Below are 16,978 nucleotides of genomic sequence, written 5' to 3'. Positions count from 1 at the left end.
CGTCCTACCCACCCCCAGAATTGCGGGCCCCAGCTCGGTGCTGGTATCTGCGGCGGTGTATGCTTCCTCCACTAAACCACCCTCCTCCTCCTCCTCCTACGCAACCTCGGTCTCGCAATCAAGATGTGTCAGCAGCAGCACGTCGCCAGCAGTCGGTGCCGCGCGGCGTGGCAGCACAGCGGTGGGCAAGCGTCAGCAGGCCATGCTGAAACTACTCAGCTTAGGAGAGAAGAGGCACATGGCCCACGAAGTGCTGCAGGGTCTGACAGAGCAGACCGACCGCTGGCTTTCGCCGCTGAGCCTCCAACCGGGCATGGTCGTGTGTGACAACGGCCGTAACCTGGTGGCGGCTCTGCAGCTCGGCAGCCTCACGCATGTGCCATGCCTGGCCCACGTCTTTAATTTGGTGGTTCAGCGCTTTCTGAAAAGCTACCCATGCTTGTCAGACCTGCTCGGAAAGGTGCGCCGGCTCAGCGCACATTTCCGCAAGTCCAAGACGGACGCTGGCACCCTGCGGACCCTGCAACATCGGTTTAATCTGCCTGTGCACCGACTGCTGTGCGACATGCCCACTCGGTGGAACTCTACGCTCCACATGTTGGCCAGGCTCTATGAGCAGGGTAGAGCTATAGTGGAATACCAACTCCAACATGGGCGGCGTAGTGGGAGTCAGCCACCTCAATTCTTTACAGAAGAGTGGGCCTGGTTGGCAGACTTTGAGGAGTCTACCAAGATGGTGAGCGGCGATGCTGCAATAATTAGCGTCACCATTCCTCTGCTATGCCTCTTGAGAAGTTCCCTGCAAAGCATAAAGGCAGACGCTTTGCGCTCGGAAACGGAGGCGGGGGAAGACAGTATGTCGTTGGATAGTCAGAGCACCCTCATGTCTATATCTCAGCGCGTTGAGAAGGAGGAGGAGGAGGGGGAGGAGCATGAGGAGGAGGGGGAAGAGATAGCTTGGCCCACTGCTGAGGGTACCCATGCTGCTTGCCTGTCATCCTTTCAGCGTGTATGGCCTAAGGAGGAGGAGGAGGATCCTGAAAGTGATCTTCCTAGTGAGGACAGCCATGTTTTGCGTACAGGTACCCTGGCACACATGGCGGACTTCATGTTAGAATGACTTTCTCGTGACCCTCGCGTTACACGCATTCTGGCCACTACGGATTACTGGGTGTACACACTGCTCGACCCACGGTATAAGGAGAACCTTTGCACTCTCATACCCGAAGAGGAAAGGGGTTCGAGAGTGATGCTATACCACAGGACCCTGGCGGACAAACTGATGGTAAAATTCCCATCCGACAGCGCTAGTGGCCGAAGGCGCAGTTCCGAGGGCCAGGTAGCAGGGGAGGCGTGGAGATCAGGCAGCATGTACAGCGCAGGCAGGGGAACACTCTCCAAGGCCTTTGCCAGCTTTATGGCTCCCCAGCAAGATTGTGTCACCGCTCCACAGTCAAGGCTGAGTCGGCGGGAGCACTGTAAAAGGATGGTGAGGTTGTACGTAGCCGATCGCACGACCGTCCTCCGTGACGCCTCTGCTTCCTACAACTACTGGGTGTCGAAGCTGGACACGTGGCCTGAACTCACGCTGTATGCCCTGAAGGTGCTTGCTTGTCCTGCGGCTAGCGTCTTGTCAGAGAGGGTGTTTAGTGCGGCTGGGGGAATCATCACGGATAAGCGTACCCGCCTGTCAACCGACAGTGCCGACAGGCTTACACTCATAAAGATGAACAAAGCCTGGATTTCCCCAGACTTCTCTTCTCAACCAGCGGACAGCAGCGATACCTAAGCAATACGTAGGCTGCACCTGCGGATGGAAGCATCGTTCTCTATCACCATCAAAAACGGGGACCTTTTAGCTTCATCAATCTGTGTATTCTATTCATCCTCCTCCTCCTGCTCCTCCTCCTGAAACCTCACGTAATCACGCCGAACGGGCAATTTTTCTTAGGCCCACAAGGCTCAGTCATATTACTTTAGTAAACAATGTTTATATGTTTCAATTCTCATTAAAGCGTTGAAACTTGCACCTGAACCAATTTTTATTTTAACTGGGCTGCCTATAGGCCTAGTTACAAATTAAGCCACATTAACCAAAGCGATTAATGGGTTTCACCTGCCCTCTTGGTTGGGCATGGGCAATTTTTCTGAGGTACATTAGTACTGTTGGTACATCAATTTTTGGGCCCTCGCCTACAGTGTAATCCGAGTAATTTTTATGGGCTTAGCCTGCACTCTTGGTACAGCAAGGTGTGTGGGGTTGGCCTACACTTTTGCTACATAAACATATTACTAGTCTGACTGGGGCATGCACTGTGGCCCAAAGCACACCTGTATTGTATGTGAGGTTAGCTCTGCTGAGCAGGGCACTGCAATGGGATATATTTATGTACCGCCGTTGGGTTCCAGGGAGCCACCCATGCTGTGGGTCCACAGGGACTTCACATTAGGGATTTGTACCTGCCAGTGTCTATGTATTAAAAACCCCGGTCAGACTGGGGCATGCAGTGTGGGCCGAAGACCACCTGCATTTAATCGGACGTTACCTCAGCTGTGATGGGCACTGCAATGGGATTTATTTATGTACCGCCGGTGGGTTCCAGGGAGCCACCCATGCTGTGGGTCCACAGGGACTTCACAATAGGGAGTTGTACCTGCCTGTGTCTATGAATTAAAAACCCCGGTCAGGTTGGGGCATGCAGTGTGGGCCGAAGACCACCTGCATTTAATCGGACGTTAGCTCTGCTGTCCAGGGCACTGCAATGGGATACATTTATGTACAGTCGGTGGGTTCCAGGGAGCCACCCATGCTGTGGGTGCACAGGGAATTCCCATTGCGGAGTTGTGCCTGCCTGTGACTATTTATAAAAAAACCCGGTCTGACTGGGGCATGCAGACACCTGGACAGAATGAATAGTGTGTGGCACATGGGTTCCCCATTGCTATGCCCACGTGTGCAGCTCCTGATGGAGGTGGCACAGGATTGGATTTCTCATTGCTTCTGTATAGCATTGTGGGCTATCGCCCTGCCCCTTTTAAAGAGGGTCGCTGCCTGGCCGTGCCAACCCTCTGCAGTGTGTGCCTGCGGTTCCTCCTCATGGTAGACGCACTTATAAATAGACATGAGGGTGGTGTGGCTATGAGACCAGCGTGTGGCATGAGTGCAGCTGAAGGCTGCGCAGGGACACTTTGGTGTGCGCTGTGGACACTGGGGCGTGCGGGGGGGGGGTTGGGCAGCATGCTACCCAGGAGAAGTGGCAGCAGAGTGTCATGCAGGCAGTGATTGTGCTTTGTTGGAGGTAGTGTGGTGCTTAGCTAAGGTATGCCTTACTAATGAGGGTTTTTCAAAAGTAAAAATTGTTGGGAGGGGGGGCCCACTCTTGCCGCTATTGTGGCTTAATAGTGGGACCTGGGAACTTGAGATGCAGCCCAGCATGTAGCCCCTTGCCTGCCCTATCCGTTTCTGTGTCGTTCCCATCACTTTCTTGAATTGCCCAGATTTTCACAAATGAAAACCTTAGCGAGCATTGGCGATATACAAAAATGCTCGGGTCGCCCATTGACTTCAATGGGGTTTGTTACTCGAAACGAACTCTCAAGCATCGCGAAAAGTTCGTCTCGAGTAACGAGCACCCGAGCATTTTGGTGCTCGCTCATCTCTACTCACCATCTCTCTCTAGCTGGCTAACAAACAGAATTGTACAGTAATAGGAGATACTCCATCTATACATCTATTTAAGGACCCAATTGACCATCCCTGTTCATGACTCGCGGTCCACATCTTCAAAGCTACTGCTTCTTTTATTTCTTTGTCTTCCTTTTCTGCTTCTCTACTCTTCATCTTCCTTATTCCTAGGTACCCTGCTATATTACCTTCCCCCTCTACCCCACAACACTTTTTTAAAATTTCTTTTTAAACTTAGTTAGTTGGTTTCTTACTTCAATTTATCTTTGGATTGCATGCAACCAAGCAACAGGAGAATAGCACCATAGGCTGAGCCCTTCCTGATTATCACAACCATGGCCTCAGGTATATTCATACTTGAGAGGGATATGCGGAGAGGTGGCATATGTCACCAACAAAATCACCAATTTACATGAAAATTTGAGTCAATTGGTATTAAGCAAAAGACAATAGGACAAGTTAAACAATTTATATCATCACAACATATATGTTTAATCTTTGATATTTTATTGTATTCGTGTTTCATCTATTACCCTTAAAGTTTCTATTGTGGATTTTCTTTGTGGAACCACGGCTTACTCAACTTGGAATGTTTACACCCTTCCAGATTAATTCTGAATTGATTATATGCGCATAAGAAGATTTCACACTGACACAAGTTCAGCATGTATAAGCTTCCTCAATTCTGCTTTATTGTTGGGCGTGCAGCCTCTTTTAAAGAGTTTAACATATCTGCCCATCTGGGCAGGTCAAAGATTACATAGATACAACGTATTGTTTAGTTATTGGATTAGCATCTTGCAATTCTTCCATCCTCCGGTCATCTGTGATTGGCCATCAGGTGGTGGACGAAATGAGTGGGTTGTCTTGGACCCACGTGTGGTTCCTTCGATATGATTGGATGTTACATCATGAATTAGTAATTGCCTAAATCTCCCATGTTATTTGCATATGTTTCCAGTAAAATTGCTTGGGTTATTATTGCGGTATCTAAAAGCGGTACTTGTCTTAAATGCGGTTATCTATGTCTGTTTCCTACTTCTTCTAACAGTTATAAACAGATGGAAAAATATAGCGTGTTCATGTTAAATAATATCTTGTCAGCAAAGTTTAGGGAATAGAAGTTTCATTACAGGAAGTAGAGATATTGCATATATCTATATTTGTATCAGAACAGAAGGCAAACATGGTAAAGTACTGTCATTTGTTATACAGAATAAAAAACAGATTCACTGTCCACTACAAAGGTCCACAGTCCAGAATATAGATATATTGGGTTTCCACCACAGACCCCTCTTGAAAATATCTGTTTCACTAAACTCACACTACGTGTCCCTACTCTGTCCCACCCCAATTCCCCACCACTGATCCTAGATCTGCATTGTTTTGTATACTGGGGCTACCACTGCCATGGGGGTATAGGATGGTTCAACATCATCATATTCTGGATCCATGATGACGAGTCGACGCTTGTGCTGACAGTGGACTTTTTGTTGGACATCATAGTGAGACAGGTGGAACAGGTAGTCATCAGGGTCGGAATTCACTGTATGCAACAACAAACAGAAATGAGGACAATTGTAATGGCAACAAATATAGTTAGTATCTTTTTTATCAGAGTAACCTCTTGTGTAGAACCCGCCTTCTTGACACTACCTCGATTCATCCACAAAGAGTGCAAAATTAGGGCTATCTAATGCCTAATCAACATGACTGAACCTCTGCCCTATTAGTACGTGCATGATCATATTTATCAGTCTGGAAGGAAGGAACTACAAGGTGATTATTCCCACTTCCCTTTTCCAGAGGCAGCAAGGTAACAGGACCAGGGGCGTTGTAACACCGGCATGTTGCGTGGCATGAGAAGAGTGCACTGCAGATAAAATAAAGCAAAATCTTAAGGAAAACCTATCTCAGTGTTCTAAATACACAATGTTTTAAAACTCATTTTATCTATTCCGTTGTTAGGTATGTACTTAACTGAGGAAACAGACTAAGGTTAGCTCTTTTTAGTTAGTGCGGTCAGCTTCTTAATGGCAACTGCGTCTTTACCTGCGGATCACATGTTGTCTGGAATGTAGGTACAAGTCTCCCCTATCATCTTACAGACACTCCCCTTTTTGGCTAAAATCGTACTTAGTGCCATTCTATTTTGAAAAGTCCTAGTCGAGCTAGGTCCTATTGGTCGACTAGTCCCTATAAGGCATCTCTAGTATAATTTATAAACCGCTGCTAATTATAATAAACATAATTAATCCAGTCAACATTTTAATTACCATAATGATCAGAAAAATGGCTTTAACGTGGTCTCTAATTTTTAAAACTCGTCAGGTACCCCCCTTGGCTGTCCTATGACGTCAATGTACACGTGTAGGTCAAAACTACCACCAGGAGCCTCTCTTCTCACTCTAATGTGCTGTTACAATGCTAGTAGTGTGCACAGGTACGCACGGCGTGGGACTCCCTGATCTTCACCCACACCAATGTCCCTCCTGGAGATAGCCCTGAAGGTGGACATGTCCAGGCCGCCTACACTGATCCTACACTACCTAGTGACAAGACTGAAAAGAAACGCCGTACCTATGCAGAAAACAAGGATAGACCAACATGACAGGATAACTACAGAACACAGCAGAGCTGGATCGAGATAAAGTAACTATTGGGGGTAACCTCATTATCCTCAATGCTGTCTGACAGGATGTGGAGGAGCATAAGGGCTTTAATAAGGCACACTCCCCTGTCCAATTACCTACCAGACATTATTTCACCTATGAAGTGTGTACCTTCGTTTACCTCATTCACTTCCGGTACCCTGTATCTGCAGATTACCTCATTCATGAGCTTCTGTGTGGTTACCTGCTCATTTACCTTAGTATCAGGGTGGGCCTCCAATCTGAAAAAGACTCCAACAACAACAACAACACATATTCATACTCCCCAACAGGTGTGGGCTGAATGTGGTCAAATTGGCAATCTCTGAAATGGGTAGAGTGGTCCAGGCAAGTGTTATATGGCCACCTTACTTCTGTCCTGACTCGCAGATGGCAAAGACCATGCTAACTGGACAAATGATGCAGCAGCTACAGAGAACCGAGGTGTCACCCATTCTTGTTCAGTGTCGATATCATTGCTGCTTTTGATTCTGTGTACCAGCTGGGCCATCATGGGGGACAGGGACCTCTGTAGGCAAGTTCTGCTGACTGTACGCCATACGCCGTCCTGTTCTGTTGCTCCCGTCTTTTAGCCCATTTTGCTTTCCTTCCTCATTGGCTTGTAACTGTAAAGTCCTTGGCATATCAATGTCCAAAGTTTTTATCAATGTCCAAAGTTTTTATCAATGTCCAAAGTTTTTGCCACTGACTCATGCTGTCAGTATCTTTTCTTCTTTCTTTCACGGCTTGAGGGACGCTGCCTTTACTGTGCTGTCGGCGAGGTTGTCGTCTCTCGCTTCTCCATTGTCGAAATCGGTGTGAGCTCTCCATTGCCAGGTAGTAGTAGTAGGGTTTCCATGAGACTCTGTACCGCTGCACCATTCTTAATTGGCTGTCCTACTGAGATAACAAGCTGTCTGGCCTTCCATATTGGGCCGTAATCATGAGCTATGCCAAATGCATTCCAGGAGTCAGTGTAAAGAGTTGCCGTCTTACCTTCTACCACTCTACAGGCCTCAGTGAGGGCCTTCGGTTCCGCTTCTTGCACTGAGACATGCGGAGGCAGAGCTTCTGCGTTTAAGACATCTTGTTGTGTGACCTCTGCATATCTGGTTCGGAGTCATCAATCCTCACCCTGGTACCATCTACAAAAGAAAACTCAAAATATGCATCATTAGCAGTGGATTCTAATAACAGTTTTTGTCAGAATCTTGTTGCACAGAATTTTAAAAAATTTTAAAAATAGCTGATCTGCTATACTCAGATCAGCTATGTTTCCCCTCCCCCGTTTGAACTGGAATAACTGATTAAAAGAAGAGTAGCCGGGTTCAAGGTAGTACAACATCGGAAAGAAATATTAGGGGAGGCATGGAAAGAGCACATTGTAGCCGGATCTAATAGGCCACAGATAAGTGCTTGGGTTGCATTTGCATGAGTATGTCATTTGGGGTGTGGACCACTAGGGGGTAGTCCAATACCAACTTGGAAGATTTGTCAACCATTGCCTGTACTGCTGCCACCGCACAAACAGATGAGGGAGCTCCTCGAGTCACTGGATCCAACCTCATGGAGTAGTATCCAAGTGGCCGTGGTTGTCCTACGTGCTTTTGTGTCAATACTGTCGTATGGGCGGCAGTATGAAACAAGGCCCAGAAAGGTGCGGAATTTGGCAACGGGTGTAGGTACAGGTATGGCCTGGCCAGGAGAACAACCTGTCTTGCAGTCTTTGGAGGCCTCCAGGCCTTACAGCCATCTACTGCAAGGGAAATTAACAGTGAAATTGTGGCCGATCGGCAGTTTTTCCAAAGCATCAGCACACAGCACCTAACATGCGTGGCTGACCCTTCACCCCCTTTTTTTTTTTAAACTAGGGGGATACTGTTTGACCCAGAGGTGTGTATCTGGGTCTCGTATATATTATCATGGTGGGCACATTCAATTTCCCTATGCCTGTCTTGTGGGTGTCAGGAACCGTGGAAAGCTGAGTTTCCACAGCGGCTATCAGGCCAAACACATAAGCCAGATCCACCAAAAGAGCAGTTTAATTTACAAAAAATTTTCCTGAAATGACACCTGAGGTCCCAACCCGTACCGATCCATCTGGCGCCATAATGATGGATGCAGATAGGGTCTGTAAAATATCAGTGCCAATAACAGAGACATGCCTTCCATCCGGGCAGCCTTATTTAAAATGTGATATTCTTTAAGAGAATTCATTATTAATTTAATCAGATCCTGCCGGCAATGTCTCATCAATTTTGAGACAGGAGAAAAAAACAAAACTTTTCCTGGCTATCTATGATTCTCACCCCTCGTTATACAAGAGACCCATTACGTATTCTTGCATCATCTAGTTCCACCCCTCTGAATTTGGCTGTATACCTACTTCCTTATTTTCTCATTCAACGGTTGCAGTCCTCGGATACACATCACAACCAAATAAAGTCTTATGCATCACACAATTTACATTTTACAAATTACGGGTCAACCTGCCCCATCCCTCCTGTGGATACCAGGCCTTATCCTTACCTGCTTGTTTCCCATTCTTCGGCTTCTCTGCTTAACCTAGATCTGCCTCTTACTCCCTGAAATTATTTATTTTTCTATTAAATTTAACTATTTAAACTAGTTTAAACTATTTAAATTTAACTTCCCTGTGGCTGTAGCACCAGTAACTTCCTCTTTTTAAAATCTCTCCCTCCCGTGACAGCCCCTCCTTTCTCTAACACAGAATGGAAAGGGACAGATAAACAGGATTATAAGGGAGAATGTGGCTAATTTACTTTTACAACAGTTTTTTGTCCCAGATTTGTTCCTGGTCGTTCCTCCGGCGACCGGCCAGATGCAGTCTTAGATGCCGGGCATCTCCATCTGATTGGTAATGTACTGCAATTCACATTTGTGTGCCAAAGGTTGCTGAGTGAGATATTATTCTATCTCCTTATTTACTGAACTGTTATACAACTTAACTGTTATATTGAACGCTTGTGTCCTTTGCATGCGTGGTACCGACGCCATTTCAGCCCGCCTTCTCTTCCCCTGACTGACATTCAGGGAAACTGTAACGTCTAATGTATAACTACTATGTTGTAACTTTACGGTCACAGCTGTGACCACCTAACATTGTATGTGGTATTTGGCAAACATAGACGTATTTTCTTGTGGGCACGGCGGACTATGCAGTTTGTTACAGTTTGTAACCCTTGTATTCTTAAGAGCCTCCACAGGATGTGAGTGGCATATAACTTTTTACATTTGTATGACGGACGTATAACAAAGATTAGATTACATAACAAGACATACGAACAGTAGTTGTTATTTGTCACGGCACATGAATTTGCTTTCTCCTCTATCGCTTGGGTCTAATCCACCTGCTCTAACTATTTAGTACAATACAGAACGTCCAACTGTGACTCTAGCCACCGGTAAAAATGCACTTTACAATACCTCTATCTTTACCTGCCTTTGTAAGACAGTATAACTCATTATATTCCTTTATTTTATTAAACAACAAAGTTATTTCCTCCTGGAGAATGAGGAAGTAAGGGGGTCTGAAGGCTGCAGATTCGGTCAAGCAGACTTTCTCTCTCACTAAAACTCAGTTAACTCTTTGTATACATTCACTTACGGCACAAGCCTATACTTTCAACGTTTAACAATTCAACAGCAACACAGTTTAGCAGTCTGCCTTTTCTAGAAGGGATCCAATCATGCACATCTAACCTATAAAGTCCAAACCCACAGCGAGCCGCTGTGTACGGTGCATCAATCTTGGCTATAACCCAGCCAATGCGTTCTCACTGCCGACAATCCCTTCTTACAGTTGAGTAGGACTGATACTAATTCTATATAACAGACAAACAGACTATTTCTATATAAACAACTCAGCAGGATTAGCTCTACACAACAGACAAGCACACTAACTTTATATAAAGGACAGGTAGGACGTTTTGAGCACACAGGAAGATTGCTTGATTAATCAATGATAACCAAGGGTGTAAGAATTGACCTTGGTACAATGTTTGCTGCCTCTCAATGTCAATCATGGCAGCCAGATTCATGATTATAGAAGTCTCCTCAGACACCGGACACATCATGTCCCGCCCTAGAGTCTCTAGCATTTCTGTCGCTACACAGTTTATTACTCTACCTTCAGACAGAGGGATCTACTTAGTCTCACTGCCCCTCGGGATACGTGTCTGAAAGCTCCCTTCTCCCGGACCCTACAAGCAGGCCTAGCAGGAGCGGAAATCCCATATCAGACTTTTCTCTGGCAGTCTCTCCTTTTACTGGGCCCTCCCTAGCAGGCCTCAGGAGTCTCTGCAACAGGCCACCTGAACAGCTCCCTCCTCCCTCAGGAGTGGAAACACCCCGCACAGGCCCTCCCAGGGGCAGCTATTGATGTCACCAATTAACTAGTACTCTCAAGACAACAGGCATGCAAACATTCCTTTTATATCTTATGACAGGTTCTATTGAGTGATCGAGACTTAAAAATTACCTGTCGTGCGGATCCAAATCGATCGGCCTTGACACAGCACTTAGGCAAGCTTGGTGTTAGCCACACAGGTATAGATAATTAATTTATCTTACCGTGTTCTGATGATTTGTTGGGCCCGCCAAGTCCAAGGTTGCCTATGTCCGTGCCTTCTGTCCGAGCTCTTTGGAGCCTATCGATCAATCCCCGTACGGGCCACCAACTGTTGTGGATTTCCTTTGTGGAACCACGGCTTACTCAACTTGGAATGTTTACACCCTTCCAGATTAATTCTGAATTGATTATATGCGCATAAGAAGATTTCACACTGACACAGGTTCAGCATGTATAAGCTTCCTCAATTCTGCTTTATTGTTGGGCGCGCAGCCTCTTTTAAAGAGTTTAACACATCTGCCCATCTGGGCAGGTCAAAGATTACATAGATACAACGTATTGTTTAGTTATTGGATAAGCATCTTGCAATTCTTCCATCCTCCGGTCATCTGTGATTGGCCATCAGGTGGTGGACGAAATGAGTGGGTTGTCTTGGACCCATGTGTGGGTCCTTCGATATGATTGGATGTTACATCATGAATTAGTAATTGCCTAAATCTCCCATGTTATTTGCATATGTTTCCAGTAAAATTGCTTGGGTTATTATTGCGGTATCTAAAAGCGGTACTTGTCTTAAATGCGGTTATCTATGTCTGTTTCCTACTTCTTCTAACAGTTATAAACAGATGGAAAAATATAGCGTGTTCATGTTAAATAATATCTTGTCAGCAAAGTTTAGGGAATAGAAGTTTCATTACAGGAAGTAGAGATATTGCAAATATCAATATTTGGATCAGAACAGAAAGCAAACATGGTAAAGTACTGTCATTTGTTATACAGAATAAAAAACAGATTCACTGTCCACTACAAAGCTCCACAGTCCAGAATATAGATATATTGGGTTTCCACCACAATAAAAACCTTTTGAATACAAAACATTTCTCACATTCTTAACGTGAAAATGGATTCTCTCTTGTGTGAATTCACAGATGAGTAAGAGTCGGTTTCTGCTTAAAATATTCTCCACAATCAGAACATGAATACGGCTTGTGCTCTGTGTGAAATGTCTGATGTACAGCAATATGTGATTTCTGCTTAAAACAGTTTCCATATTTCTAAAATGAATTAGGCTTCTCCTCTAATGAATATGGCTTCTCTTTTGTGTGAAAGATTTCCCATATTTAGAACATTAAAAAAGCTTCTCTACCTTGTATGAATTCTCTGATGTAACAGAACATGAATATGGCTTCTCCCCTGTGTGAATTATCTGATGTCTCACAAGATTTGATTTTAGGTCAAAACATTTCCCACATTCAGGACATGAATATGGCTTTACCCTTGTGTGAATTCTAGGATGTTTAACAAGATGTGCTTTTCGGTTAAAACATTTCCCACATTCAGAACATGAACATGGCTTCTCCGCTGTGTGAATTCTGTGATGTTGAACAAGATGTGATTTTTGGTCAAAATATTTCCCACATTCCGGACATGACTATGGCTTCTCCCCTGTGTGAATTCTGTGATGTTGAACAAGATGTGATTTTAGGTTAAAACATTTCCCACATTCAGAACATGAATATGACTTCTCTCCTGTGTGAATTCTGTGATGTTGAACAAGATGTGATTTTAGGTTAAAACATTTCCCACATTCAGAACATGAATATGACTTCTCCCCTTTGTGAATTTTCTGATGTATAACAAGATTTGATTTTAGGTTAAAACATTTCCCACATTCAGAACATGAATATGACTTCTCCCCTTTGTGAATTTTCTGATGTATAACAAGATTTGATTTTAGGTTAAAACATTTCCCACATTCAGAACATGAATATGACTTCTCCCCTTTGTGAATTCTCTGATGTTTACCAAGATTTGATTTTCGATTAAAATATTTCCCACATTCAGAACATGAGTATGGCTTCTCCCCTGTGTGAATTTTCTGATGTTTATCAAGATTTGATTTTAGGTTAAAACATTTCCCACATTCAAAACATGAATATGGCTTCTCCCCGGTGTGTATTCTCTGATGTTTACGAAGATTTGATTTTAGGTTAAAACATTTCCCACATTCAGAACATGAATATGGCTTCTCCCCGGTGTGAATTCTCTGATGTCTACCAAGATTTGATTTTAGGTTAAAACATTTCCCACATTCAGAACATGAATATGGCTTCTCCCCTGTGTGAGTTCTCTGATGTTTACCTAGACCTGATTTTAGGTTGAAACATTTCCCACATTCAGAACACGAATATGGCTTCTCCCCTGTGTGAGTTCTCTTATGTAACACAAGATTTGATTTTCGGTTGAAACATTTCCCACATTCAGAACATGAATATTGCTTCTCCTCTGTGTGAGTTGTCTGTTTAATGAAATTTGGTTTCTGTGTAAAACATTCATGACATGAATAAGGCTTCCTCCCTGATTGAATTCTCCCATGTAACACGAGATGTGCTTTTCGGTTAAAATGTTTCCCACATTCCGAACATGAATATGACTTCTCCCCTGTTTGAACTTTTTGAGGTTTGACTTTTGTTCTGTAAATTTTTTTTTGTTTAACAATCTGTAATGAATCAGAAGATGGAACCTGTTTAGAAGAATCAGAAGATAGATTTTTGCTTTGAAGTACTGAGCATATATTTGTGATAATAGGAAGCTCTTCATATGTATCTTGTATGATACCAGGATCTTCCGCTTTCAAATCTTTTGATATCAGATGTCCCTTGGTTTTTTCATCTGCCAAAAATAAAATGGATTGTAATATTTTTGAATATAACATTACAACTATACCAATAGCTCATTACATTTGCATATAAAATGTTCATACAAATTATAAGGCTGGTATTCAAATCCAAACATTAAAGGTTTTTCCCATTTACATGAGGCACAATAATTTGTGGAGCACCTAATCTACTGACAGCCATCCTAATGGACAGATTATTTTAGCCAATAAGATTATTTTTTTGTGCTTTTCCAATGCGGTGTTATTACATTAGTACATACAGCTGGAGCTCTAATCTGTTGCTCTCATCCATGGCTCATACAGCTAATAAGCTTACAGAGTAAAGGAGCTTTTAGAAGAAAGTATCACGCATTATTCAGGTTTCCTGGGAGAATACAAACACCTCCAGTTTTCATTGTTTGCCCAGGATAAACAGCACAGGAATCACAGAGAAGTGCAATGTGCTTTAGAAGGCTTATAAACAGATTCACCTCCTTTTCCAAGCATTGAACATAGAGATATAAAGCCCCCATATGCTTCCATGCTTACTTTGAAAGCGAACATAGAGGCTTGCTGGTGCCTGCAAACTCCTCATCTAAGTATGTGCATCGTCTATTTTTCTGTAAACCACCCACTGATCACTGGGTGAATTGCTTAATGTCTATGGATGACATGTTTACATGCGGAACTGTTGAACCTTGACATATTGATTTAACCTCTTCAGATGCAGAACGGGTTAGACAGTGCCGTCGTCCTTGGGTAACATGAAGAGATTGGATTAGAACCCCCTGCACTGTTCTAAAGGGGAAACAGGAATAATTACACCCTGAGAGGAGAGAGTGTGTATCGCATTAGCCAAAGCATGGGACTATGAAGGAGAAATTTGAATTCTGTAACTGAAGAAGCAATCTTGGGGTCGGGCGGAAAACTATATGGCATGGCTCAAAGAGATGACTTCCCGAACAGATATGTCTGATGCTTGAGTGATTTAGGTCTCCCTGAATAGGAAAACTCATCCCCTCACTCTGAATGCCTTGGTTGGGGACAGGCATACACACAGAAGATTTAGTATAGGCGGACTTGGAGTATAGTGGTCAGAGACACCAGGACGGGCACGCTTTGTAGGACAGCAAGGATTGTTTGTTATCCAAGGTCCGGGGCCTGGAGCAGCAAAAGAAACAAAACTGAAGCGTTTTCTTCTGTACAGAGCCACACATGGCTGGATTTGTTTTGTCGTAAATGAGAACTCTTACCAACAGTAGCTTCAGAAATAGCCCCGTCTCCAAGAAAAAATGTAACAAAAAGCAATCAATAAGTCGTATGTATTCTAAAATGTTACTAACAGAAACTCCAGGACGTCTCGCACAAAATGAGCTCTAGCACAATAATGTCGATGGAAAAATACAAATCTTATGGCTGTCAGAAAATGGGAAGAGAAAATAACATAAAAATTAAATATCTTAGAAAAAAATATAGGAGTGCAAAAAAACAATATAAGTTGGCATTATAGTAATCATTCTACGCCGAAGAAACAAGATGCGCTCAAAGATGACGGAATTTCATTTTTTTCCCCATTTCCCTCCACTTACAATTTTTAGAAGGTTTATCAGTACATTATATGATATATTAAATAATACCACTGAAAACTACGAGTCATCCTGCAAACAGCAAGCCCTCAGACATACATGTCAGGGATAATAATAGAGTCATGAGGTATTCAAAATGGGGAATGAAAAAACAAAAATGGTAAAAAAAAGGGCTGCGTCCTTAAGGGGTTAATATGGATTTAAGAAAAAGCTGCGATTTGGAGTCTCCATGTGTTAGACAGAAAGTTTTACTCTTTATGTGATTGAAATGTTCCCTTAATTCTTTGAGTAGCGAATAATGAAAACAATGCGAAGATTGTCTTTGGCTGAATAAGGGAATATAGAACTGAAACCCCAACAACAAAGACTCTTTTCTACATGAAGTCTCACCTGGGGGGTCATCTGTAGGGATCCCCTCCTTACACAGCTGATCCCCGCTCACATGTGTCTCTGTAGCATCAATAGGGATCTCATCTTCCTCCAGTTTCACCAGCTGTGAAATAAATATTGTAAAAGTCATCACACAGTTGGAGAAGTCGTGTGGGAGGTTTTATATGGCCAGAAAAGGTCATTAATTAGTATGAGGAGACGGAATGACATGACAGCAGTAGTGATCTGGGCCAAATAGCTGCAGGTCTCCTGTATAACTCCAACCTGTTGCTTCTTTATTCCAACCAGAAGTCTCCAGAACCAGAAAATAGTGATAAGATGCGGAGATCTAATGTCTGCGGTCGGCTGTAATCCTGCCATCTCCAGCTTTCTCATTACACAAGTATCAGTCATATAATAAGACTGAACACAAGACCTTCCCAGCCGTCCTACAGACCAGAGGGGAGATTTCATGAGACCTTCTCTCCATCTACCTGATTAACCTGTGGAAGAAGAGGACGGGGACATCTCTCCGCTGCTGTTCTCTTACTGGATCTACCTGCAGAAAACACAGACAGCCACTGAATTCATTCTCTACATACAAATAATAAAGGCCGTGTGGATTTAGTCCTGTCTATTACCTGGAGATGGGGGGCGCTGCTGGTCCTCCATCATGACGTCCTTGTACAGATCCTTGTGTCCTTCTAAATACTCCCACTCCTCCGTGGAGAAATAGACAGTGACATCCTGACACCTTATAGGAACCTGACAACACAATGATACCGTCATCACCCAGACATGTTATACGGCCATAGCGTTACTGTATAATGTCCCAGCATTCCCAGCAGCGTCACCTCTCCAGTCAGCAGCTCAATCATCTTGTTGGTGAGTTCTAGGATCTTCTGCTCATTGATCTCCTCCAGTATCAGGGGGTGAGGTGGAGGCCCTGTGATTGGGCTCAGGGGTCTTCCCCATCCATCAGACACCGGGGCCTGACAGCCATCACTAGAAGTCTTCTTCTCCACTGTGTAATCCTGTTTATGGGGACACACATCCATGAATATCCCTGCAGACATTCCCAGAGTCCTTCATGTCTCCAGTTATGGCCAACAATTAGTAAAATTCTAAGATTCACAGGAGCAGAAGAACAAAATGATCAGAGTTTTGGTTCTGTTAGATGACAGACAATAATGACCCCCAACAACCTCCAATTGCCTTATAGTAGATCTGTTGGGTTTCCGTCATTCTACCAGAACAACCGGCTCTATTATTTTACGGCATTTATGATGAATCGGCAGTAAATCCTCTGCCGTAGATGTGACCAGAGACTGACATAGATAAGAATGATGGAACGTGACGTCATCCCCAGAATCTCTCACCTCTCCTGTAAGCTGGAAGAGTATCTCTAGGGTGAGGGTGAATATACTCTCCGCCATC

At 43.9% G+C, this 16,978-nt stretch overlaps 1 protein-coding gene and 1 pseudogene across 1 annotated transcript in view; both read right to left on the bottom strand.

Annotated features, from left to right (window-relative positions):
* The window catches only part of LOC136624365 (zinc finger protein 83-like), a 179,900-nt pseudogene that overhangs the window by 48,440 nt on the left and 114,482 nt on the right, over window positions 1-16,978 (bottom strand).
* The window catches only part of LOC136626716 (zinc finger protein 27-like), a 659,137-nt gene that overhangs the window by 533,790 nt on the left and 108,369 nt on the right, over window positions 1-16,978 (bottom strand). Inside the window, exons 7-8 of the mRNA XM_066601724.1 lie at window positions 16,036-16,100; window positions 15,563-15,665 (exon numbers count right to left, since the gene is read on the bottom strand). Coding sequence (XP_066457821.1) covers window positions 15,563-15,665; window positions 16,036-16,100 — 168 coding nt within the window. The remainder of the gene's footprint in view (window positions 1-15,562; window positions 15,666-16,035; window positions 16,101-16,978) is intronic.

The sequence above is a fragment of the Eleutherodactylus coqui genome, chromosome 4, assembly GCF_035609145.1.
Source record: "Eleutherodactylus coqui strain aEleCoq1 chromosome 4, aEleCoq1.hap1, whole genome shotgun sequence".
NCBI lineage: Eukaryota > Metazoa > Chordata > Amphibia > Anura > Eleutherodactylidae > Eleutherodactylus > Eleutherodactylus coqui.
Note: the sequence above shows the minus strand (reverse complement) of the source record. Positions and strands in the feature narration are given on the sequence as shown.